Here is a 25,707-nt window from a genome sequence, read left to right as displayed (position 1 = left end):
CTTCCTCTCATACCACCCTCATGGAGTCTGTTTTTGACCGTTTGAGCAGACACATGCACATTTGTGGCCTGCTGGAGGTCATTTTGCAGGGCTCTGGCAGTGCTCCTCTTGCTCCTCCTTGCACAAAGGCGGAGGTAGCGGTCCTGCTGCTGGGTTGTTGCCCTCCTACGACCTCCTCCACTTCTCCTGATGTAATGGCCTATCTCCTGGTAGCGCCTCCATGCTCTGGACACTACGCTGACAGACACAGCAAACCTTCTTGCCACAGCTCGCATTGATGTTCCATCCTGGATGAGCTGCACTACCTGAGCCACTTGTGTGGGTTGTAGACTTCGTCTCATGCTACCACTAGAGTGAAAGCACCGCCAGCATTCAAAAGTGACCAAAACATCAGCCAGGAAGCATAGGAACTGAGAAGTGGTCTGTGGTCACCACCTGCACCTATTGGGGGTGTCTTGCTAATTGCCTATAATTTCCACCTGTTGTCTATTCCATTTGCACAACAGCATGTGAAATTTATTGTCAATCAGTGTTGCTTCCTAAGTGGAGAGTTTGATTTCACAGAAGTGTGATTGACTTGGAGTTACATTGTGTTGTTTAAGTGTTCCCTTTATTTTTTTGAGCAGTGTATATAAAAAAATAATTCAGACCCTTTGCTGTGAGACTCGAAATTGAGCTCAGGTGCATCCTGTGTCCATTGATCATCCTTGATGTTTCTATAACTTGACTGGAGTCCACCTGTGGTAAATTCAATTGACTGGATATAATTTGGAAAGACGCACACCTGTGTGTGTATATATAAGGTCCCACAATCAACAGTGCATGTCAGAGCAAAATCCAGGAATTGGGAATTGTCCCAATTGTCTATAGAGCTCAGAGACAGGATTGTGTTGAGGCACAGATCTGGGGAAGGGTACCATAACATTTATGCAGCTTTTAAGGTCCCCAAGAACATAGTGGCCTCGCTCATTCTTAAATGGAAGAGGTTTGGAACCACCAAGACATAGCTGGCCAAACTGAGTAATCGGGGGAGAAAGGCCTTTGTCAGGAAGGTGACCAGGAACCCGATGGTCACTCTGAAAGAGCTGCAGAGTTCCACTGTGGATGGGAGAACCTTCGAGGAGGACAAGCATCTCTGCAGCACTCCACCAATCAGGCCTTTATGGTAGAGTGGCCAGATGGAAGACACTAATCAGTAAAAGGCACATGACAGCCCACTTGGAATTTGCCAAAAGGCACCTAAAGGATTCTCAGACCATGGAAAAATGAGATTATTTGGTCTGATGAAATCAAGATTGGACTCTTTGGCCCGAATGCCAAGCGTCATGTCTGGAGGAAACCTGGCCAATACCATCCCTATGGTGAAGCATGGTGGTCGTAGGTTTGGGGATGTTTTTCAGTGGCAGGGACTGGGAGACTAGTCCAGATCGAGGGGAAATATGAACAGAGCAAAGTACAGAGATCCTTGATGAAAACCTGCTCCACAGCGCTCAGGACCTCAGACTGGGGAGAAGGTTCACCTTCCAACAGGACAACAACCCTAAGCACACAACCAATACAACGCAGGAGTGGCTTCAGGACAAGTCTCTGAATGTCCTTGAGTGGCCCAGCTGGAGCCCGGACTTGAACCCGCTTGACCATCTCTGGAGAGATCTGAAAATAGCTGTGCAGCGACGCGCCCCATCCAACCTGACAGAGCTTGAGAGGATCTGCAGAGAAGAATGGGAGAAACTCTCCAAATGCAGGTGTACCACGCTTGCAACTTCATACCCATGAAGACTTGCCAATGGTGCTTTAACAAAGTACCTAGTAAAGAGTCTGAATACTTATGTAAATGTAATATTTCCGTTTTTTCAAAAATTCTATTTTTTCCCAAAAAATTCTACAACTTTTTTTGCTTTGTCATAAATGGGGTATTGTGTTTAGATTTGATGATGGTGAAAACCAATGTTATCCATTATAGAATAAGGCTGTAAAATAACAAAATGTTGAAAAAGTTCTGAATAATTTCCGAGTGCACAGTATTTGTAGTCAACTTCGTTGTGAAGTTATCGGCGGTCACAGAGAGACAGATGTTTATTTGATTCAATGTTTATCCGAGATCTTCTTTATGTAGGTAAAAAAAACGCGTCTAACAATGTAGGAAATGTTCTATGAGTGGTGCAACTTAAGTAATGATGGTTGTGGGGAAACAGCCAGGATATTTAATTATGCTCCTTACGAAGGTTCTAGTGATGACATCTGGGCCCAGACTGCTTGTCCAGTTGACATTGATTTTGTTTGACTTGAAGTCGAGCAGTCTGGCCTCCGAGAGCACAGTGCCAAGGAACTTTCTAAATATATCCCCAGCAGATGCCCAATCTCTTTGTGGAAACGTTTTGTATGGAAACTGAAATTCCAGTAAAGGTCCTGGGAATTCTGCTTCAACAGACCAGTCAGCAGATAAGAGGCTGAATGTAAGCGAACCATGGCAGATTCTGGAACATCCTTATCTCAATATCTCTGGTGGTGTAGCCCACTCAGTGTTCCCCCATATCCATTTCGCACTAAATTGTTGCCGCCCAAAACATAATTTAACAGAACATAAAACGTTTTCAGTGTAACCTCAAATGACCTAAAACAGATATAAAGTATGTAGAAAAAATAATGGAACTATATATTTTTAAATAAGAACTAACAGTAACCAAAATAATAACTAGACAATTTAAAAAATGTATTGATTTTGTTATAATGTTTGTGGAAATTAGCTTTAAAATTGCAACATTTTGTTTCTGAGGCTAAGCGGAGGTCCTCTAAAATATTTGGTCGGAATTGGTGCCGTTGGCCACACCCACTACCACGCAATATGGAACTTTGACAGTGTTGTTTTGTCTGTCGCTGGGTCTGCAGGAAAACTTTTTGGCAAACCGCTGCCATTAAATGTAATTGTTTTCCAAAACAACTAGAGGTGTTTTTTCTTTTTTTTCTTCCTAACAGGAGTCCCTGATACTGCAGATTAAATAGCTGATAACCACTCCACCATGTCAGCAGTTAAGACTGTTCTCTTCTCTCACTGACTCCCAAACCTACATCCTCGATCTAGAGACATTCCTTGGAAAATGTGTACTTTTTTGCATGAAAAACGCTTAGAACTAGTGTAATAGTGACCCTGCCCATCACCTCCAGTTGGGTCGGTTAGACTAGAATGTTTATTTTGCCAGCCTTATCTGATGGTTTCCACCTAATCAAAACATGAAGATGGTGGTGACCCTTGTTGGGGACATCATGACTTAGTAACTGCAGTATTTTTCGTGTAGTATTCAAAGCTACTCTTATTCTGTCTCTATCTTTGTTCCAATTTGTTTGACTGTTGATCTCCTCTAAGAGGGGATTGGAACAGGAAGGAGCCATGAATATGGCGCCTGGAGGAGGGCAAAGGAAGCAGGAAAGCTGCCTCTTCGCATTGGCATTTGTCTTTAACTGGCTTCACATTTTAAATGCTTCCTGCATCTCCTCTCTAAGTCTGAATATCAGCTGACAGGGCACAATGTCTTGAGATTTAAAGTCATACGGAAGTTATGATGACAAGATAAAAATAAGAATAATACTCAGATGACATAATACGATGAGGAATAGGCTCATATGATTTTCATCTAGGCTAGACACACAACTGGTGCTCCGCTTCCTGCTCAGAGTGGGACTGCATCTGCATGAAAGCACCTCCCAATTCCTCAGGGAGAGTTGTTAGGCATCCCTGGCTATGGAAGGCTTTCTCTGTGAAATTGTGTGTGTAAGACTGTGTCTGGCCTATAGAGCCCAAATGTTACGTACTTGTAGAGTATGTTGCAGTGATTTTGCTGCTAAAGAAATACTTGGGTGGACCGAGCCTTGAAAGCGTTTTTCGGGATGCCTTCAGTGTAAATTTAACCACGCCCCTTGTTGATCCATAAAAAAAATGGATTGTTCCAAACGCAACATTTTTTTAAAAAATGAACAAAATAAAAAAGGTTGTTTTGAGATATTCATACATTTTTTTTTTTATTGTTGAATAAATTCATGTGAAAATGTGTGTTCCAGAATCAAGACACACTCCATACGTTTGAGCGAATGATAAGGTGTATAATGACACCAAGATCTGTTTGTATCATGTCCGGTACACGGGAGGAAGTGTGTGTGTGTATATATATATATATATATCTTTAAAAGGGCCTAAAGTGGCCACTTTTACATGATTTTTCTCAAAAATGGTTTGTGATACAAATGTAAAATACATGTCAAATATCCTTCCTCCTAATGACGTTTATATGTGAGAATTGCCGAAACAAACAATCTGAGATATCAAAAAATATTTCCCGCTCCCATTGGCTTTTAATCACCCTGTAGGTGTCCTATAGGTCTCAATAACACTGTGTGGCACAAACTACCATTGAGCCCCACTGTAACCCAGTATCTGCCATGTATCCTAAGTATTTAACCACTATTAAAGTGCAGGACAAATAGGGCCTGGCAGCTTCTCCCGTTTCAGGCGTATAAACACTCATTTGTTGCCGTAACAGCAGATTGAATCGTCGACGAGATGAGAGACACCAAACATAGCAACCCGACTCCCATGTGACTCCTTCCCTGCAGAGCAATCACTGGGATCAAAGTCTCCACGGTTTGGGTGCAGTGAGCAGAAGCAGACGGGATAGGTGAAAGGTTCTACTTCCTCCTTCCATGATACAGGGTCGGCCTAATATGCAACACCACACTATCTCTTCTAGCATAGAGGAGAGTTTATAGGAGTCCGAAAAGCAAATCTATTGTGGAATACATTGCCTTTGACCAAATCAACCAAATTTTACAACAGGTGTAGTAGACCTTACAGTGAAACGCTTACTTACGAGCCAACAATGCAGTTTAAAAAAAATACAAATAAGAAATAAAAGTAACAAGTAATTAAAGAGCAGCAGTAAAATAACTATTTAATTAGGTGTTTTTGATTAGATCTTCAGGAGTCTTTTGGAGTTAATGCAGTATGGTAGCACTTGGCCAAGGGTCTTTCTTGTGCCAGATCTTGCATATTTATTTTTTCTTTGTTCTTCCCCCTTTGTTCTTCCCCTGATAAAAACAAACTCCAGGAGAACACATTGTCCTGACAGACATTGCTGAACCCTGGAGCTAAAAAATAATAATTGGCGATAACACGCCACAGCCTCCAGGAATGTTAGATCCTAAACCGTCATATTAAAGTTTTTCTTCTCCCCTTAGTGGTAGTCACTATTTAAAGACACAGAACTCGTCCCGTTTCTCTGCTTCTCACTTGCCTTTGTCCAGCTGAAAGTTCCTCTTGCCAAGAACAGCAAAGAAGGTGGATGGATGTTGATGAATGCAGATGACGAGAAGGAGACTTCGACAATGTCACCCCACAAGATCATTGCAAATGTACAGGCAACTACCAAAATAAAGGAAACACCAACATAAAGTGTTTTTAATTGGGTGTTGGGCCACCACGAGGCAGAACAGCTTCAATGCGCCTTGGCATAGATTCTACAAGTGTCTGGAACTCTTGGAGGGATGTGACACCATTCTTCCATGAGAAATTCCATAATTTTGTCGATGGTGGTGACAAACATTCTCAGGCAATGCTCCAGAATCTTCCTTAAGTTTTCAATTGGGATGAAATCTGGTGATTTTTGAGACGGCTATGGCATATGGTTTACACAGTTGTCATGCTCATCAAACCATTCAGTGACCACTTGTGCCCTTTGGATGGGGGCAATGTCATTCAATGGGGGGCATATCCATTGGGAGCCAAAATAATGTCTTGCTCAGCATTTTTATACATGACCCTAAACATGATGGGATGTTAATTGCTTAATTAACTCAGGATTGACACCTGTGTAGAAGCACTTGCTTTCAATATACTTTGTATCCCTCATTTGCCAAGTGTTTCGATTACTTTGGCAGTTACCTATAGGATGGTAGCTGTATACTCTTACACTGAGTCCGACGCAATCCTCAACATTTTAGCAGCAAACTGTATTCATCAGAGTTTTTGAACTAGACTACTGCCAGACTCTACTCCATTACTCTTTTTCAGCACAATTTGGTAGTATTTTAGACCCCTCCCTAGCCTAGCATATAGTACTCCCCCTCCCTATTTCCTTGACTTTTGCTTCCTCAGTACCTCAGTATTCCCTACAGCATTATTTTCTAAAGCTGAAAAAGGTAGGACCAGCACATGGATAGCCTTTTCTCAAAAATGTCTCCTTCCTTTTCTCTCTCGCTCTCCAGCATTGAAAAGGCCAGTCTTGCCACAAGAATTTCCATACAACCCCCTGTAATCTGAAACACATTACCGCCCTTACATAAACAGGGCTGTGCTTTTGGAGCCTTTCCCCTCCTAAAATAAGTCCCGCCAGGCTTCAGAGTCACAGACGTCTCATTTGTGGACTGTGTGCGTTGGCAGGCGGACGCTGGGCGTCCAGCGCCATGTTTGTGGTCCTTCTAATGCCTCCTCTCTCTTCCCCACTCTTTCGTTCAAATGTTTCTCTCGTCATATCCCTCATGCAGTTTATTGATTTCTCTCCATCTTTCTCTCTTTTTCCCTTGCAATTCCTCCCGGGCCGCCCCCCATTATGCTGTCCCCTTCTTGATATGTCTATAGTACAGTAGGATCATAATGTAACCCATCTTATGTAGGGAGTCTGTACTAGTCACTCAGTAGATCAGTCTGTCTGGCATATGCTTACTGCCCAGGGCAACGTGTCCAAGCTCTGGGAGGACCTTGATTAAGTCTTGATAGATTCAATCAGATTTGGCTTCCAACTAAGGTTGTTTGGCTCATGCTATAACAAGGTGAACCACATCCTCTGTTACATCAACTTTCTGCTGAAAAACCCCTGGAAACTAATTTAGCCTCTTGAAACTCCCCATCCCGGATCCGGGATTGTGACTAAGCCTCAGGCTCATTAGCATAACGCAACGTTAACGATTTCTGAAAATCGCAAATAAAATTAAAATAATGCGTTTGCTCTCAAGCTTAGCCTTTTCTTAACAACACTGTCATCTCAGATTTTCAAAATATGCTTTTGAACCATAGAAATTGACTAATTTGTGTAAGAGTATGCAAAGCTAGCATAGCATTTTGTGTAGCATGTAGCACGCAACATTTTCACAAAAGCCAGATAACCAAATAAATAAAATCATTTACCTTTGAAGAGCTTCTGATGTTTTCAATGAGGAGACTCCCAGCCACATACCAAATGCGCAGTGTTTCCTGAAAGCGTCTGTGTGTAGGAGAAATCGTTCCGTTTTCTACATTGCACCTGGCTACCGAAACGAACCGAAAATGCAGTCACCTACAACGTGAAACTTTTTCCGGATTAACTACATAATATCGACCGAAACATGGCAAACGTTGTTTGGAATCAATCCTCAAGGTGTTTTTTCACATATCTCTTCATTGACATGCAGTTCGTGGAAGCTTGCTTCTCTCTCTGTGCCCCATGGAAAAATACTGGCAGGTGACTTTTGCGCACCAATTTCGGCGCAGGACACCGGGCGGACACGTGGTAAATGTGGTCTCTTATGGTCAATCTTCCAACGATCTGCCTACAAATACGTCACAATGCTGCAGACACCTTGGGGAAACGACAGAAAGGGCAGACTCATTCCTCTTGCGTTCACAGCCATATAAGGAGATCATGAAAGACAGAGCCTCAAAAATCCTTGTCATTTCCTGGATGCCAAGTCATCTTGGTTTTGCCTGAAGCTCACGTTAAAGGGCACGCACAGAGAAGATATTTGTATTTCTGGACACGTCAGAGTTTTCTTTCGAACAGTAGCAATTATATGCATAGTCGAGCATCTTTTTGTGACAAAATATCTTGTTTAAAACGGGAACGTTTTTCTTCCAAAAATGAAATAGCGCCACCATAAGTGTAAGAGGTTAAACACGATGACACATGTTGCATACATGTGGATAGTGATCAGAATGACACTTTTGAATGAATGATTTATTAAGGTGGTTGGCAGGAATCCTGTGTGTCATGTCATGCAGGAATGCTTTAAGTGTGAGTCATTCTAATTCTGCTGTGTGTTTAGCGGCTGGGGCGGACGGAGGTCATGTAATTCTCCAGTTCTTCTTGTTCCCTTTGTTCACCTGTTGGCTTTGTTCCCTGAGGCACTGTGAGGGATCTGGCTTTCACAGCCGGGTCTGAGATCAGTTCACAGCACGAGCATGACTCACTTCACACACCTCTGACTGGCCATCTAGCCACGCTTTATCATCTCTCTCGCTCCCCCTCTCTCTTTCAACCCCCCCAAAAATGTCCACTAATTATAATAAACACAATAATTCCCATTTCCTGTTGCTGCAGGATAATTTTCTTGCTGTGAGAAACTGGTCAAATTAAGATTCTGCATCTGTAACTTCTCCCTTTTCTCTTTGTCTTCCTCGCTCCTTTTCTGTCTGTTTTTGTGCTTTTCCCTGCACTCTTTTTACCCGTGACAGAAATCCGAGTGCTTTCCTGAAATATCCTGCTGAGTAACGTCTGAGTCTATTTTGGGTGGCCTTGTCTTTCTCTCTCCCTCTCTCCAGTGGCCTATCGTCATCCTCCTATGTGCTGGTTGCTGTGCCTTTACATTAGTGACTGGACTGGCCAACGTGTTAAAGTGCAAACGGGTTCCGCATTGGCCCGGCAGACGGGCCCAACAGCCAGCCAGACTCCCCTCCCCACTCTGAAGTCTCTTTATTGAATTCTTGAAACTTAATCTGACTAAAATGAATCTTTTCTTCTCTCGCTGAGCTCCCCTAGCTCAGGATTGGCCTAGGAAGTAGCTGTGATCTTCTCCGTCAGGGTATAGCCAATAAAGGTCCGAGGCACAAAGAAACACTACTGTCAGCCACCCGATCTCCAGCCAAGCTGTTTACACCTGGCTCCCATTGCCTAAGTATTCAGAGGCGGGCCAATGAAAGTGGAGTGCATGAGAACACATGCTAGTCATGCTAGGCTAAAACTCATGCGCTAATATGAAACATAAATCTGCAGATGTGCTGTCATTAGAGCAGAGGGGAGTTAGAGCTCACCCAGTCAGCCCTGCTCCAGCTGTGCTCCAGTAGCTACGCTACAGTACAGAGGAGGAATCCAGATCCACTCCTACAGTATATGCTTATAAAGATTGATTTGTCTTTGGGCCAAGGGTTGGGAGTGTTAAGTGTTGAAGGCCCCTGGTCTTCCACAGCCAGGCAGACAGGCTGGAGTGGGAGCTAGGAGCTGCTGTTTAGCACTAAGCAGGGTTTACAAAGCAGCGGAAAATCTCCTAATGCAGTCCCCAGATGTTTGACGCGCTGAAGGAGAAGGAGGCCCGTAGATGCATGTAGAAAGAGCGGGGGGGATTGATGCTAGGATTGCTTCATTCAGGTGTAATGGCCAGTCGGCCATCGAATAACATTTTGTATCAGATATACAGTAGTATGTACTTTGACTTGAAATTGTCATCCAGATTATCAAAGTCTTGGATTTGTCCATTGATGCCTGTGACTAAATATTTGTTTTATATTTATGACCTGACCAGTAGTGGGTGTTTTGAAGTGAATATCTCTTCAATTTAATCAAACACTTCCAGAACTATGACTTCTTATACAATTGCATTGGCTGAAATCACCCAAAATGGTCTCAAATAACCCTTAACTGCTAGTAGAAAAACTTTACTTATCCCTGAATCACCAGTTTCCATTTCTCTCATGAACTGCCCCATAAAAGTGTGAGAGAACCATAATCCCTGCAAGGTCATACCCAGCATGCACTGGGCCAGATAAGCTGTAAATCATGCTATCAGTCTAAACAGAGACAGCAGAATGCTGCTTGATGGTATAGTCACGTAGAGAGAGAAAAGTGAAACAGCCGGATATTATCCAAGTCTTAATTACTGGAAGTCCCCAACAATTTGAAGCACTGATAACAGCCAGCCACCACGTGTTGTTGGATCTCTAGACACAGTTTTTGGCTTTGTCCAGAAACAACCCCTAGCCCTTTTACCCCTAGGCATCGTCTGTAGATAAACAAGTTATTGAATAGATCAGGGATGGGCAACTGGCAGCCCCCCTTTTGTAGGCCTGTGCATCAATTCCCTCTCCCCCACTTGTTTTCTTTGGGACCGGGGTTGTGCATCAGAAGTTTTTCTCTTGTTATGTCAGTCCATGTCAGCTAAAACATTTTAGATTGGTAAGTATGGCTGTAATGGTAGACTTATTCCTACTGAACGGTTCGGTACGTGGAAATCGGTTCAGTCTGCACTGTGAATGAATATTTAAAATTTTAAATAAAATAAAACAAAAAACCCTAGCCCTATAGGCTATGCCTACGCTGCATTGTATACCATTGCCATCGACCCCGCCCTGTGCAACTGGGTCCTGGACTTTCTGACGGGCCGCCCACTGGTGGTAAGGGTAGGAAACAACATCTCCACCCCGCTGATCCTCAACACTGGGGCCCCACAAGGGTGCATTCTCAGCCCTCTCCTGTACTCCCTGCTCACCCATAACTGTGTGGCCATGCACGCCTCCAACTCAGTCATCAAGTTTGCAGACGACACTACAGTGGTAGGCTTGATTACCAACAACGACGAGACGGCCTACAGGGAGGAGGTGAGGGCCCTCGGAGTGTGGTGTCAGGAAAATAATCTCACACTCAACATCAACAAAACAAAGGAGATGCTTGTGGACTTCAGGAAACAGCAGAGGGAGCACCCCCCCCCCCCCATCCACATCGATGGGACATAGTGGAGAAGGTGGAAAGTTTTAAGTTCCTCAGCGTATACATCACGGACAAACTGAAATTGTCCACCAACACAGGCAGCGTGGTGAAGAATGCGCCTCTTCAACCTCAGGAGGCTGAAGAAATTTGGCTTGTCACCACAACACACACAAACTTTTACAGATGCATAATCGAGAGCATCCTGTCGGGCTGTATCACCGCCTGGTACGGCAACTGCTCCGCCCACAATCGCAAGGCTCTCCAGAGGATAGTGAGGTCTGCCCAACGCATCACCAAGGGAAAACTACCTGCCCTCCATATGGCACCCAATGTCACAGGAAGGCCAAAAAGATCATCAAGGACAACAACCACCCGAGCCACTCCCTGTTCATCCCGTTATCATCCAGAAGGCGCGGTCAGTACAAGTGCATCAAAGCGGGGACCGAGAGACTGAAAAACAGCTTCTATCTCAAGGCCATCAGACTGTTAAACAGCCATCGCTAACACAGAGTGGCTGCTGCCAACATACATACTCATCTCTGGCCACTTTAATACATTTAATAAAGGTATCACTAGTCGTTGTGAATTTGTTAATTACTTGTTAGATATACTGCACTGTCGGAACTAGAAGCACAAGCATTTCGCTACACTCGCATTGAAGTCTGCTAACCATGTGTATGTGGCCAATAAAGTCTGATTTTGATTTGTGGTCGGATCGATAAACCACAATTGGAGGATCTTCCATTATCGTTTAAATCTACAGTTTGGGAACATTTTAGCTTCACAGTGGATTGCATTGGCGATCGACAGAGATTTGTGGATAAAACATTAATAGTATGTTCTCCACTGCTCAATGAGAACAGCCCAGAGTGGCGCGTGTAGCTTGTTGTTGTTGTCGGCTAATCGCAAGTCATCACAGCGCCACTACAGTCATAGAGCTTTTGTCACACCCCGAACAGTTTCACTTGTCTTTGTGATGGTCTCCACCCCCTCCAGGTGTCACCCATCTTCCCTTTATCCCCTCTGTATTTAGACCTGTGTTCTCTGTTTGTCTGTTGCCAGTTCGTCTTGTTTGTTCAAGCCAACCAGCGTTTTGTCTCAGCTCCTGCTTATTCCAGTTTTTGTTCCTCACCCTCCTGGTTTTGACACTTGCCTGTCTTGACTCCGTGCCCACCTACCTGCCTGCCACTCTGCCTGACCCGGAGACTGCCTGCCGACCTGTACCTTTGCCTCCCTCTGGATTACCGACCTCTGCCTGACCTTACCTTGAGCCTGCCTGCCACCCGGTACTGCTGCCCCACCTCTGGTTTACTGAGCCCTGCCTGCCTGCCATGACCTGTCTATTGCCTACCCCTGTTGGGATATGAAACTATTGTTTATTCGACGTGGTCTGCATCTGGGTCTTACCTTCATACCTGATAGCCTCTGTGTGTGGCAAAGCAATTTAGGAGATGATCTAATCAACGGAAGTTGGAATTAAAGTGACGTAATAAAAAGTTAAATGGGAAGTACAGTGCATTCAAAAAGTATTCAGACCCCTTCACTTTTTCCACATTTTTGTACATTACAGCCTTATTCTAAAATGTATTAAATAGTTTTTTTCCCCTCTCTCATCAATCTACACACAATACAAAGCAAAAACATTTTTTAGAAAGAAATAAAAAATCTGAAATATCACATTTAGACCCTTTAATCAGTACTTTGTTGAAGCACCATTGGCAGTGATTGCAGCCTCGAGTCTTCTTGGGTATGACGCTACAAGCGTAGAACACATGTATTTGGGGAGTTTCTCCCATTCTCTGCAGATCTTCTCAAGCTCTGTCAAGTTGGATGTGGAGCGTCGCTGCACTGCTATTTTCAGGTCTCTCCAGAGATGTTTGATCAGGTTCAAGTCCGGGCTCTGGCTGGACCACTCAAGGGCATTCAGAGGCTTGTACCGAAGCCACTACTGCGTTATCTTGGTTGTGTGCTTAGGGTCATTGTCCTGTTGGAAGGTGAACCTTCGCCCCCAGTCTGAGGTCCTGAGCACTCTGGAGCAGATTTTCATCAAGGATCTCTCTGTACTTTGCTCAGTTCATCTTTCCCTGAGGAGTATTTCTGTCTGTACTAAAGCCCTTTTTGTGGTGAAAAACTAATTCTGATTGGCTGCCAAGTGAGTGGGCCTTTGCCCTCCAAGGCACACCCATGGCTGCACCTAATGGAATGTATTTCAATTGACTGATTTCCTTATATGAACTGTAACTCAGTAAAATGATTGAAATTGTTGTGGTTTTTGTTCAGTATAGCTATGACAAGCGAGAAGTTAATATTTTAACGCGAGACTGCTTATGTTTGGTTGCTGTCTCTCCCTCCCTCCTCCTTGCTCATGGTACACACACCTCAAAGCTCCTCCTCCGCCTCTCCCTCCCTCGTGCTGTATCAGCTCTGGTTAATAAAGTAGCTTATAAAATTACTTTTCTGCTGCTTCCCTCACTCAGATCCGACCATGTCTAATACGGAACTGGTCGTCCTCGGGTCCATTCGGAACGGGTCTCCTATATTGAAAAATGTATTTATGCATATTTGCCCAGTTGGGAAAGCCCCAGGTCCATTTTGGAAGGGGGACACTTTTTAAAACTTCTATTTAGACAAATAAACATTATTATAACAAAATTATCTAGAGTAACTGTTTCATTTCATTTTCCCGCTATACCGTAGCCAAACCTTGAACCCAAAACCCCAATACGTACTGAACCGTGGGTTTGTTGAACTGTTACACACCCCATTGGTAAGTTAGTCTAGCGACAAGCTATCTAAACGTATAGTAATCATGGTCGAATTACTGACCGGGGGATCCCCCATTTGATTTTGTTAGTCAATCGCACTCCGATATCATAAAAACTCTAACGTTTCTCTCCACCCTAGAATTGCAGGAAATTAGCACAACAAAATTTCACTTAGCCACAGTCATACCCACAGTCAGAGTCGGCCCTATGCAAAACCGTGAGCCACTGGGGCCCCTCATGAGTTCCGATTTTGTTTTTTTTTTTGTGGTCCCACCCCCATCAGTGTGTGTGTGGCATTGGGATGGTTATACGGACAGGATGAACTGACAGTCACAGTGTAGTAGACATTAACTAACAAGTTCAGAGACCAGGGCAGGTCTTGAGATTGATTGTTTGTGGTCTAGCTTGTGGTGTAGCCCTTCTCTGTTTGTACTGTATAAGGATGCCCAGTCCCTATCATCTCTCTGACACACAGGCAGTCACTTGAAATAGAGAGAACCAGTGTAAAAAGAAGAGAGCAGTAGAGGTCAAGTGAAAACGACAGTCCCAAAGTTTTGGCCACACCTTACTCTCGAGTCCTGAATTCTCTTTCTCTCCCTTTCCGACCTCCCTTTCTCAATTCAAGAGCTTTATTGGCACGGGAAACATATGCTAACATTGCCAGAGCAAGTGAAGTAGATAATAAACAGTACAAATGTACAGTAAACATTAAACTCTCAGAAGTTCCAAAATAATGAAGACATTTCAAATGTCATATCATGTGTGTGTATATATACAGTGAGTCGCTCTCTGCTCTCTCTCTCTCTGGTCTCGGCCCCACTCACCCCCCCCTCTCTTTCTGCTCTGGGCCCAGTTGTGAGGGGAAGTGTATCTGACTGGCACGGCCCACAGCCTTGATCTCTCTCCAGCAGGACCCCTCCTTAGTGCTGCCGGGAAACGGAAGGAAAGGGAGGAGAAGGAGGGGTTACCATAGAGACCTCCCACCCACCTCCAATTATTCTAAAGACCATAGCCCGGGATCCAAAGGCCCACAACGTTTCCCAACCTCCCAGAAACACCCACACAATGTTTTGCCTACACTCCCACTCCAGTCTGTTTTATCTTTTTAGTTATCTCTCTGTTACTGAAATTCCCCAGAATGAGAACACACACTCCCACAGATGTCTCATCATAATACACACACAATTGATTCTGTTTTTGAACTGATGCCCTCTGATACCAACTATAGATTATGATTAACATCCTATTCCATCATAATGTCCATTTATAAAAGCCAGATATTGGGAAAACACTAGGTCACTGCTGGGAATTTACTAGACACTGTCTATATTGTTGAAACTGGGTGGGACATTGTTTTCCCATGAATAATAATTTAGTTTAGTTGTACCGCACACAGATGAGGATATTTCCTTGCCTATCATTTTGTATGTTTTCCTGTTCCATATTGGGTGTGGATGGAAACCAAACCACAATGACAAAATGACACTCCCTTGTGATGTTCTCGATAACACTGAAATTCGGACTGAAGTATTTTCCCCACGTCCCATCTGAAAGCTGGGCCTACAGTAACCTATTATGTAGATTCACCTTCAATTATTATGCTGTCAATTTAGTTGATTTCACAGATCACTCCCAACTGGTAGTTCATTGTATACATTCCCACAGAAGCCATTGGACACGTGCACTTTAAGTGGGCAGCTCTTTGTTGGCACAGGGTATGTAGGGAGAAGGCGGCCTATCTGTGCTTCTTAGACAAAGACCCCCAATTGACGTCTGAACAATGGAGCAGGCAGTGCACACAGCAGCATTCCGCCCTGGAGGATGGCACAATCGCTCTTTCTCCAGTGCCAGTTCAAAGTCAGGGCAAATTGGTTTTGCAGCAAAGGAGTGTAAAGAAACGACATCGAACATATACAGTCCACATGGATCACAATGACACATACAGTTACAATGTTCTGGCACATCAAGTCATAGGGCTGACTCGCACCAGGGGACGTGCCACCAGCCAGCATGCCAGCCTGCCCACCACTTCAACAGGCCCTGCCTGGGGACACAATGCCACCCTGGGCACACGAGCACAGTGTCTTGGTGTCACCCGTGCCCAGTGGTGCGTGGGATTGATGACATGAGGGCTCAAACATGGCTGGGTGCAGAAGAATGAGCTAATCGCCGCCTGTTGACCTGTCAGAGAGTTAGCGGTGGCGTGCTTGTTTGTGGAAGTGGCTAATTGTAGTTTCTGTGTGTAGTTTTAATTAAGCTCTTCGTTTGTTCTCCATTTTAATATCTAAAGCCATCCTTCTCTGCTCTTTCTGTTTGTACCGTTCTAAAACAACCCGTGTTTATGTGTTGTGGCTCTCCTCAGCTGCTCTGTCAATGTTTTGTAGCTCACTCTGTTTTATCTTTTAGATATGGGCAGTATCTAACATCACCAACGCAGCTGCTTTATCGGAGTCCGAAAACGGAATCCGAGAACATGTATGCAGGCTGAACCACTATGTGATCCCTTCACTGACGTTAAAGATTGTGGACAGAGATTAGCAAACCAAAACAATTCCACGTTCATTGAATGCCAAGGTTTCCAGGGACTCAAGGACATGGATGACCAGGGCTGTAGTAAAGTTAGTTTATTGTTGTAACCACTAACCGGGTCGTTATAGCACTGTAAAATAGCCCTCAGTGGCTGACCAGGGCTAAAAGGGGTGCAATCAAATAAGTGCATCAATCCAGAGCGTCACTCTCAGGACAAGCAGTGATTCTGAAGGTGTATAGTAGATATGCTGTATTATATTGTTAGTGTAGGCCTCTGGAACCCAGGACCGCCAGGTGGAACCCTGGGACCAAAGCAGAGGTAGGCCTGACTGGGGTATAGCTGAGAAGAAAGGCCCTATTCTTCTGTGTAGGTGGGGGGAGAAACCCTGGTCCACTCAGAGAAGGAAGGAAGTGAGGCAGGCTGCCTGAGGGCATAGAGAGAGAAGGCCCAGATCAGTCCCAGTCAAGACTCTCTCTCCCTGGAGTCTGCACAGCTCACTGCTCGTGGATCAGTGTGGCTCGTTGGGTGTAGGTTTTAGAGTTGGGGCCCTACCATACCATTTTGAGCACCCTATCCTGTCCCATCTCAAAACCACCACCGAAGCCCTCCTTGCCAAGAGGTCTGTGGACGACCTCTTGGGCCTTCGCTACATCCTCCAACACCTCGACAACCCAAGGACATACATAAGGATATTGTTTCTTGACTTTAGCTCAACACAATCATTCTGGACCTGCTACAGCACAAACTCACCCAGCTGATCGTATCTGACTCCATCGGGATTCAGCGTATTAAGATGGGGGGGGGGGGCATATTTCAGCACGGGTGCACCGCAGCATCCAGGACAAGGAAGCGTGCAGGTCAGATCATCGCTGACTCCCGGACACCCCGTCTTTCAAAGACTCCGGTCTGGCAGACGGTTTAGGTCAATCATGATCAAAGCTTCCCTCCACCTGAAGTGGCCCTCATCAAGCGACCATCGGGCTCATAGGGATGAAGTGACTTTGCGTTGAGCCGAACACTGCACCTTGCCGTCAATGGCCTCTAATACAAATAACTGCACTATACTGCATTTGCACTATGTACACCTCTGCACAACACTGTTTATGCACTGGATACAGTCACCGTGGCAGCATTCCTCTCTCTGCTTACATACAGTATATCCCCCTCTCTAAATGGTATATTCCCACTGCAATCAGTCTAAACTCCAGAGTTTTGTGTTTACTGTACAGATATTGCATATTCTGTATGTCTATGTGGAATACAGACGCGTGTCTATGTATTCTGTTTCTGTATTGTCTATTGCTGGCAGCACCTTCACTCTAAAGCAAATTCTGGTTGTGTGTAAATGTACATGGTGAAAAAAGTGGATTGTCATGTAACTTCTTGGCGATATGTTAACCCCACGCGGGCACAAGTACACACACACACACGCATCCCTCTAGGCTGCAGACCACTATAGAAAAGCTATCATCGTCTGCGTTGTAGTGTAGAAGGGGGGGGGGGGGGCGGAATTGACATATAGAGAGAGGGAGGGAAACATGACCTGGTGTTAGCCTGAGTCTCTGTTGCTTTTTGGTGCTAAAATGTTACTTTGGACTGTGCTACTGAACTGCATTTGTGGTGCTGTTTATTACGGTATGTTTTTAAATAAGTGTCTTTTTCTAAATGGTATACCTGTCCCTGTCCTGTAACAGTGAAATGACTCAGCGGTATGGCATCATGTTGTCAGGTGACGGTGAGTTCCCTGTGCTCTTTCTCTCGTGTGGCTGCAGGTTTGAGAAGGGCCGTATCTACACCTACATCGGCGAGGTGGTGGTGTCGGTTAACCCTTACCGCGCCATGAACATCTACGGCCGAGACACCATCGAGCAGTACAAGGGCCGGGAGTTGTATGAGCGACCACCACATCTCTTCGCCATCGCAGACGCAGCCTACAAAGCCATGAAAAGGAGGAACAAGGACACCTGTATTGTCATCTCAGGTAACGGGGGGGAGCCCTCTAAACGGCCAACCAAATCACAAAGTTATCTGTCTAGTGAACTAATTCCAGCATATAAATACATAGCTAACATATTATAAGCTTTATAATAGGACATTCATAAGGGCTCATACATGCTTATACGAAGTAATACATGTACATATAACACTGGTTCAGGTCAAGTCACGTCTTCCTGGATGCCAACTTAGATTTTGTTTGAAAATGTAGCTTTTAAAGTTCAAATTTAATGTTCTCTCAAAATATTTTTGTAATGTCTGACTTTTGCTCTAATGTCTTCTGGCTGGAGTAATGTGAGATTGTCATTTAGGTGGAGAGTATTTTGGGGGAAATCGATATGACCCTATTTAGTTGAAAATAGCAGGGTCAACGCTGCCTTCTTTCTAAGAAAACAAGCTAAGTAACCACAAGCTGTGACAGCATGGTGAAAGCATTTGGTTGATAAAGCGCCACTTAGTGGTGAAGAGAGGAATATTCTGTCTCGAATGGCTCAAAACCCTAAACTCACCTCAAAAAAAGCCCATGATAATGGAGATCACATTTGAGGTTCCAATTGAATTCAAATCTGAAATGTCACATACATTGTAGTACAAAGCTATAGCAAATTATGGTACTATATAACAAAAATTATGTTTTTCCATTGCAGGGGAGAGTGGAGCCGGAAAGACGGAAGCCAGCAAATACATCATGCAATACATCGCTGCTATAACAAACCCCGGCCAAAGAGCTGAGGTCGAAAGGTGAGAAATGTATTGCCATTAAGTTCCCTTTTTAACCTTCTCAGAGTGACCCTTTTTTAAATCTGCATTATGTAACTTTTTGGGTGACCTGACCAAATTCACGTAGGAATGTGACCCACCACCTCAATTCAGTCTTATGTAGCAACATTTGAAATTGTGTTTTTTTACATTGGATAAAAGTAGAGCGATGATATATCACACACTGTAGCTGAGGAATAATGGAAAAGGAATTATGCTTTGGATGCTAAACTTGTAATCCCACTTTTGAGAAAATGGCCCTTCACTGTTTCGGTACACCAACTGGAGAGCTCTTCTTTGTCTACACCCATTCAGCATCATTCACACCCTCTTAAGCCTTAGGTCCACCCATCTCTTTAAGGATTCACATGTGAGGCCATGTGTTAAACAGAGTGAGCTAAACAATTAAACATAATCCTAACGCATACTACAAGCAATACAAACTGATTGTCATAGCTAGCCACCATGCATGAATCTGCAGGTAGTTAAAGCTAACCAACTACACTACTGGTCAAATGTTTTAGAACACCTACTCATTCAAGGGTTTTTCTTTATTTTTACTATTTTCTACATTGTAGAATAATAGTAAGACATCAAAACTATGAAATAACACATGGAATCGTGTAATCACCAAAAAAGTGTTAAACAGATCTAAATATATTTGAGGTTCTTCAAAAAGCCACCCTTTGCCTTGATGACAGCAAGGATTATCCACACACTTAGCAGCTCATGTTATAGACAGAAGCATGCTACATGGCAGACCAATCCGAACTCCTCTCTCAGCATGTCTAGCCCTTCCATTATCTTTTTTAAAATGTTATTATTATTATTATTTTTTAATTTGACCCCTTTTTCTCCTCAATTTTGTGGTATCCAATTGTTTTAGTAGCTACTATCGCCCATCCATTATCTCCGCCAATCATGGCTAGCGGGAAGGTTCCAGCTTTTTCCGTGGCTAAACCAACTAGGCTCATAATAAAAAAATGTAAATGGTAGTTACAGATGGCATACAAGTTTGTTATTAAGGCACATGAAAGTTCACATGTTTACGTTCAAATGCATCTCCTGTGAAGTAGTGACGTGTGACGTACACCTAGCTTCTTGAAACAGGTCACAAATGTGTTTATAGATCTGTCATTCTCATTGAAAGCAAGTCTGAGAAGGGGTAGATCTGAAAATAATTTCAATTGGTTTTGAAGTTGCATTGGTATTCACTGCAATGTTGTAGTTCCCAAGGTGTGTCAATTCTGATTAGCCAATAGGCTTTCATGATTTTGCAGGAGTTTCATATTATTAATTCAGCGCAAGACTACCGGCCTCGCATCTCCTGCCAAATTCAAAACCACGGCATCGCTGAAGGTGAGAGATTTGTTTTCACATGGCTAGCGGCTAGCAAGCCTCCTTTTGTTATTTAAAAGGGTGCAAAAATGTCATCAGCTAAGAAAAATAAGGCAATTGTATGCTCGTTTATTGCGTCTTGGACAAGGGAATATGGATTTGTCTTACTGAAGTACTGGTCTGTTTGCGCTCCCTGTTGTAAAACTGTTGTTTGTCGGACATCAAGTGCCTGGCGTCATTTTGAAACCGAGACATGAGGAATAACTCCAAGGATGAGGCGGACAAGTCTGAAGGAATCAAGAGGGCCGTGCCCAGGTATGAAAAGCAAATCAGTGGGTCTACAAATCTACATGCAGTCAAAAATCAAGCGACAGAGGGAAGCTATAAAGTTGCACAGTGCATTCCTAAACATGGAAAACCATTTACTAAATGGGGAATATATCAAGGAGGCTTTCCTCAGAAGTTTGCAGGTTTTATTTGATGGATTGCCTAACAAAGACACAATCATCTCAAAGAAAGAAGACATGCCTGTGTCTGCATGTAATGGAGCGGAGTTAAGACGCACCTGTGTTTAGTGTGGATGTGAATGAGATTCCACGTCTGGCAGTTGTTGCAAGATACTGTGACTCACAGCAGGTGTGTGAGGAGCTGCTGTGTCTCAAACCCATGCATGGTTCTACTAAAGGGGAAGATGTAGCAAAAGCTTTCACAGATCATTTTGAGAAGAGGTGTCGATTTATTAAAAACATATTCGCTCTTACAACTGACCGTGCCCCCGCTATGGTGCGGAAACCTAAAGGATTCGCAAAGCTGGCTGAAGAGAAGATTGGCCACCCCGTGGTTAAATGTCACTACCATTCACCAAGTTAATCTGTGTTCCAAGATCAAGCCTGACAGTGCCTCTGTTTAGCGAGCTATGGAATTCTTCCGTTTGTGGGCAATTAGATATTCAGTAGACACAATTAGTTGTAATGCACATATGGAAATCACGCAGATCTTTAGAAATGGTAGGATAAATTGTAAATTGACACACCACACCAAAAAGTATGCCGACCCGATCCTCTACACTATACTTTCTTGTTTTGCCACATAAACTGAAATTAGGCAAACTACCAGAATTTGAAAATGCATCTTTTCCGGACGTTGAAATCAGGTTAATTTTTGGTTCTGAAAGAATCCGGTGTGCTAGCTCTGGAATAGATCAATTACATTGAACGGCCTGGGAAACCCTTGGAGAGATTTGAGAACCACTACTTCACTATACTGTACTGTCTAAACTTGGGAAACATAGATGTCTATGATTGGTTCAGATTTGGTCCAGTCTGGAGTTTCCAAACGCCTGAAGGTACCACGTTCATCTGTACAAACAATAGTACGCAAGTATAACCATCATGGGACCACGCAGTTGTCATACCGCTAAGGAAGGAAACGCGTTCTGTCTCCTAGAGATGAACGTACTTTGGTGTGAAAAGTCCAAATCAATCCCAGACCAACAGTAAAGGACCTTGTGAAGATGCTGGAGGAAACCGGTACATAAGTATCTATATCCACAGTAAAATGAGTCCTACATCGACATAACCTGAAAGGCCGCTCAGCAAGGAAGAAGTCACTGCTCCAAAACCGCCATAAAAAAACCAGACTACGTTTTCTAAACTGCACATGAGGACAAAGATCGTACTTTTTGGAGAAATGTCCTCCGGTCTGATGAAACAAAAATTGAACTGTTTGGCCATATTGACCATCGTTGTGTTTGGAGGAAAAAGGGGAATGCTTGCAAGCTGAAGAACACCATCCCAACCGTGAAGCACGAGGGTGGCAGCATCATGTTGTGCCGGTGCTTTGCTGCAGGAGGAACTGGTGCACTTCACAAAATAGATGGCATCATGAGGATGGAACATTAGGTGGATATATCGAAGCAACATCTCAAGACACCAGTCAGGAAGTGAAAGCTTGGTCGCAAATGGGTGTTCCAAATTGGACAATGACCCCAAGCATACTTCCAAAGTTGTGGCAAAATGGCTTAAGAACAACAAAGTCAAGGTATTGGAGTGGCCATCACAAAACCCTGACCTCAATCCTATAGAAAATGTGTGGGCAGAACTGAAAAAGCATGTGCTAGCAAGGAGGCCTATAAACCTGACTCAGTTACACCAGCTCTGTCAGGAGGAATGGGCCAAAATTCACCCAATTTATTGTGGGAAGCTTATGGAAGGCTACCTAAAACGTTTGACCCAAGTTAATCAGTTTAAAGGCAATGCTACCAAATACTTTAGTGTATGTAAACTTTTGACCCACTGGAAATGTGATGAAAGAAATAAAAGCTGAAATAAATCATTCTCTCTACTAATTATTCTGACATTTCACATTCTTAAAATAAAGTTGTGATCCTAACTGACCTTGGACAGGGAATTTTCACTTGGATTAAATGTCAGGAATTGCGAAAAACTGAGTTTAAATGTATTTGGCTAAGGTGTTTGTAAACTTCCGATTTCAGCTGTATATGGGTAAGGGGACAAGGCAATAAGATACACCTGGTAGCAGCAGCCTGTATGTGTGTAGAGTCAGTTACAATGTACAGTGGGGCAAAAAAGTATTTAGTCAGCCACCAATTGTGCAAGTTCTCCCACTTAAAAAGATGAGAGAGGTCTGTAATTTTCATCATAGGTACACTTCAACTATGACAGACAAAATGAGGAAAAAAATCCAGAAAATCACATTGTAGGATTTTTAATGAATTTATTTGCAAATTATGGTGGAAATTAAGTATTTGGTCACCTACAAACAAGCAAGATTTCTGTCTCTCACAGACCTGTAACTTCTTCTTTGAGAGGCTCCTCTGTCCTCCACTCGTTACCTGTATTAATTGCACCTGTTTGAACTTGTTATCAGTATAAAGACACCTGTCCACAACCTCAAACAGTCACACTCCAAACTCCACTATGGCCAAGACCAAAGAGCTGTCAAAGGACACCAGAAACAAAATTGTAGACCTGCACCAGGCTGGTAAGACTGAATCTGCAATAGGTAAGCAGCTTGGTTTGAAGAAATCAACTGTGGGAGCAATTATTAGGAAATGGAAGACAGACAAAATCACTGATAATCTCCCTCGATCTGGGGCTCCACTCAAGATCTCACCCCGTGGGGTCAAAATTATCACAAGAACGGTGAGCAAAAATCCCAGAACCACACGGGGGGACCTAGTGAATGACCTGCAGAGAGCTGGGACCAAAGTAACACGTCTGGCACTGCAGGATTTGAGTCCCTGGCGGCGTAGTGTGTTACTGATGGTAGGCTTTGTTACTTTGGTCCCAGCTCTCTGCAGGTCATTCACTAGGTCCCCCCGTGTGGTTCTGGGATTTGCAAATAAATTCATAAAAAAATCATACAATGTGATTTTCTGGATTTTTTTTCCCCCTCATTTTGCCTATCATAGTTGAAGTGTACCTATGATGAAAATGACAGGCCTCTCATCTTTATAAGTGGGAGAACTTGCACAATTGGTGGCTGACTAAATACGTTTTTGCTCCACTGTATGTGCATATTATCTGTGAGTGAGAAAATGGAATGAGCGTTTGTGTGTTGGAGTGACAGAATGTGTGAGTGTGTAAGGGCCCTGTGAGGGTCCATAGAGACAGAGCAAAAATTGAAATAAAAGGTCAATAAAAACGTAAGGTTAAGTCAGACTGACCGTGTAGCTATTTTGTTAGCTATTTATCAGTTGTATTACTTGGATAGAAGCTTTTCAAGAGCCTGTTGGTGTCCAGACTTGATGCACCGGTAACTCTTGCCATGCGGCAGCAGAGAAAATAGTCTATGGCTTGGGTGGTTGGAGTCTTTAACGATTTTCCGGACTTTCTTTTCATACCGCCTGATATAGAGGTCCTGGATGGCATAGAGCTCAGCAGCAGTGATGCACTGGGCTGTCCGCGCCACCCTCTGTAGCGCCACGCGATCGAAGGCGGTACTATTGCCAAACCAAGCAGTGAAGTACTGGGCTGTCCGCGCCACCCTCTGTTGCGCCACGTGATCGAGGGCAGTACTATTGCCAAACCAAGCAGTGACGCAGACGGTCAAAATGTGTCACATGCACAGGATACAGAAGGTGTAAACGGTACAGTGAAATGTTTACTTGTACAGTGGTGTCTTTTGTTTGCTAAACAATGAACCATAATTCCAACTCATAACATTACTACCCTGCATGTATATACAGTGTATTCGGAAAGTGTTCAGACCCCTCAACTTTTTCCACATTTTGTTACGTTACTTTTTTAATCCTCAATCTACACACGATACCCCATAATGACAAAGCAAAGACATTTTTCTTATTTTTTTGCAATTATCTTGAAAATAAAAAAAACTTTTAAAATATCACATTTTATGTAAGGATTCAGACCCTTTACTCGGTACTTTGTTGAAGCACCTTTGGCAGCGATTACAGCCTCAAGTCTTCTTGGGTATGACGCTACAAGCTTGGCACACCTGTATTTGGGGCATTTCTCCCATTCTTCTCTGGAGATCCACTCAAGCTCTGTCAGGTTTGATGGGGAGTGTTGCTGCACAGCTTTGTTCAGTTCTCTCCAGAGATGTTCAAGTCTGGTCTCTGGCTGGGCCACTCAAGGACATTCAGACACTTGTCCCGAAGCCACTCCTGTGTTGTCTTGGTTGTGTGCTTTTAGGGTCGTTGTCCTGTTGGAAGGCGACCGTCATCCCAGTCAAGTCCTGAGTGCTCTGGAGCAGGTTTTCATCAAGGATCTCTCTGTACTTTGCTTCGTTCATCTTTCCCTCGATCCTGACCAGTCTCCCAGTCCCTGCCACTGAAAAACATCCCCACAGCATGATGCTGACACCACCTTGCTTCCCCGTAGACATGATACCAGGTTTCCTCCAGATGTGATGCTTGGCATGCAGGCCAAAGAGTTCAGTCTTGGTTTCATCAGGCCAGAGAATCTTGTTTCTCATGGTCTGACACTCTTTTAGGTGCCTTTTGGCAGATTCCAAGCAGGCTTCATGTGCATTTTACTGAGGAGTGGCTTCCATCTGGCCACTCTACCATAAAGGCCTGATTTGGTGGAGTGCTGCAGAGATAGTTGTCCTTCTTTTAAAAGTTCTCAATGTCCACAGACAAACTCTGGAGCGACCATCGGGTTTTTGGTCACCTCCCTGACCAAGGGCTGTTTTTTTTTTTTACCAGGCAAGCCAGTTAAGAACAAATTCTTATTTACAATGACGGCCTAGGAACAGTGGGTTAACTGCCTTGTCCAGGAGGCCTTGTCAGCTCAGGGATTCGATCTAGCAACCTTTTCGGTCACTGGCCCAATGCTCAAACCACTAGGGTACCTGTCACCCCTGCTTATAGCATTTTGGTGCTGAATATATTGCGTCTGACCCACTACATATTCCCTGTAGCCATTTAACTGAGAAACTGTATTTTTGTGTTTTTTAAAGTCAATACTAACCCACAACTCTCACAGTTCTGCCCTCTAAGGACTGCCCTATCAGTCAGGTAATGCTACAGTCTGTATGGAGCTCAGATTTATGCGAGAGCCACAGCTGTGTGTGTGTGTGTGTGGGCCATGACAGCCATGCAGCACAGTGTATG

At 43.9% G+C, this 25,707-nt stretch overlaps 1 protein-coding gene across 1 annotated transcript in view; it reads left to right on the top strand.

Annotated features, from left to right (window-relative positions):
• LOC135523995 (unconventional myosin-Id) overlaps positions 1–25,707 on the top strand; it is a 124,292-nt gene that overhangs the window by 13,884 nt on the left and 84,701 nt on the right. The window contains exons 2-3 of the mRNA XM_064951067.1: positions 17,789–17,997; positions 18,659–18,752. Coding sequence (XP_064807139.1) covers positions 17,789–17,997; positions 18,659–18,752 — 303 coding nt within the window. The remainder of the gene's footprint in view (positions 1–17,788; positions 17,998–18,658; positions 18,753–25,707) is intronic.

The sequence above is a fragment of the Oncorhynchus masou genome, chromosome 31 (genome assembly GCF_036934945.1).
Source record: "Oncorhynchus masou masou isolate Uvic2021 chromosome 31, UVic_Omas_1.1, whole genome shotgun sequence".
NCBI lineage: Eukaryota > Metazoa > Chordata > Actinopteri > Salmoniformes > Salmonidae > Oncorhynchus > Oncorhynchus masou.
Note: the sequence above shows the minus strand (reverse complement) of the source record. Positions and strands in the feature narration are given on the sequence as shown.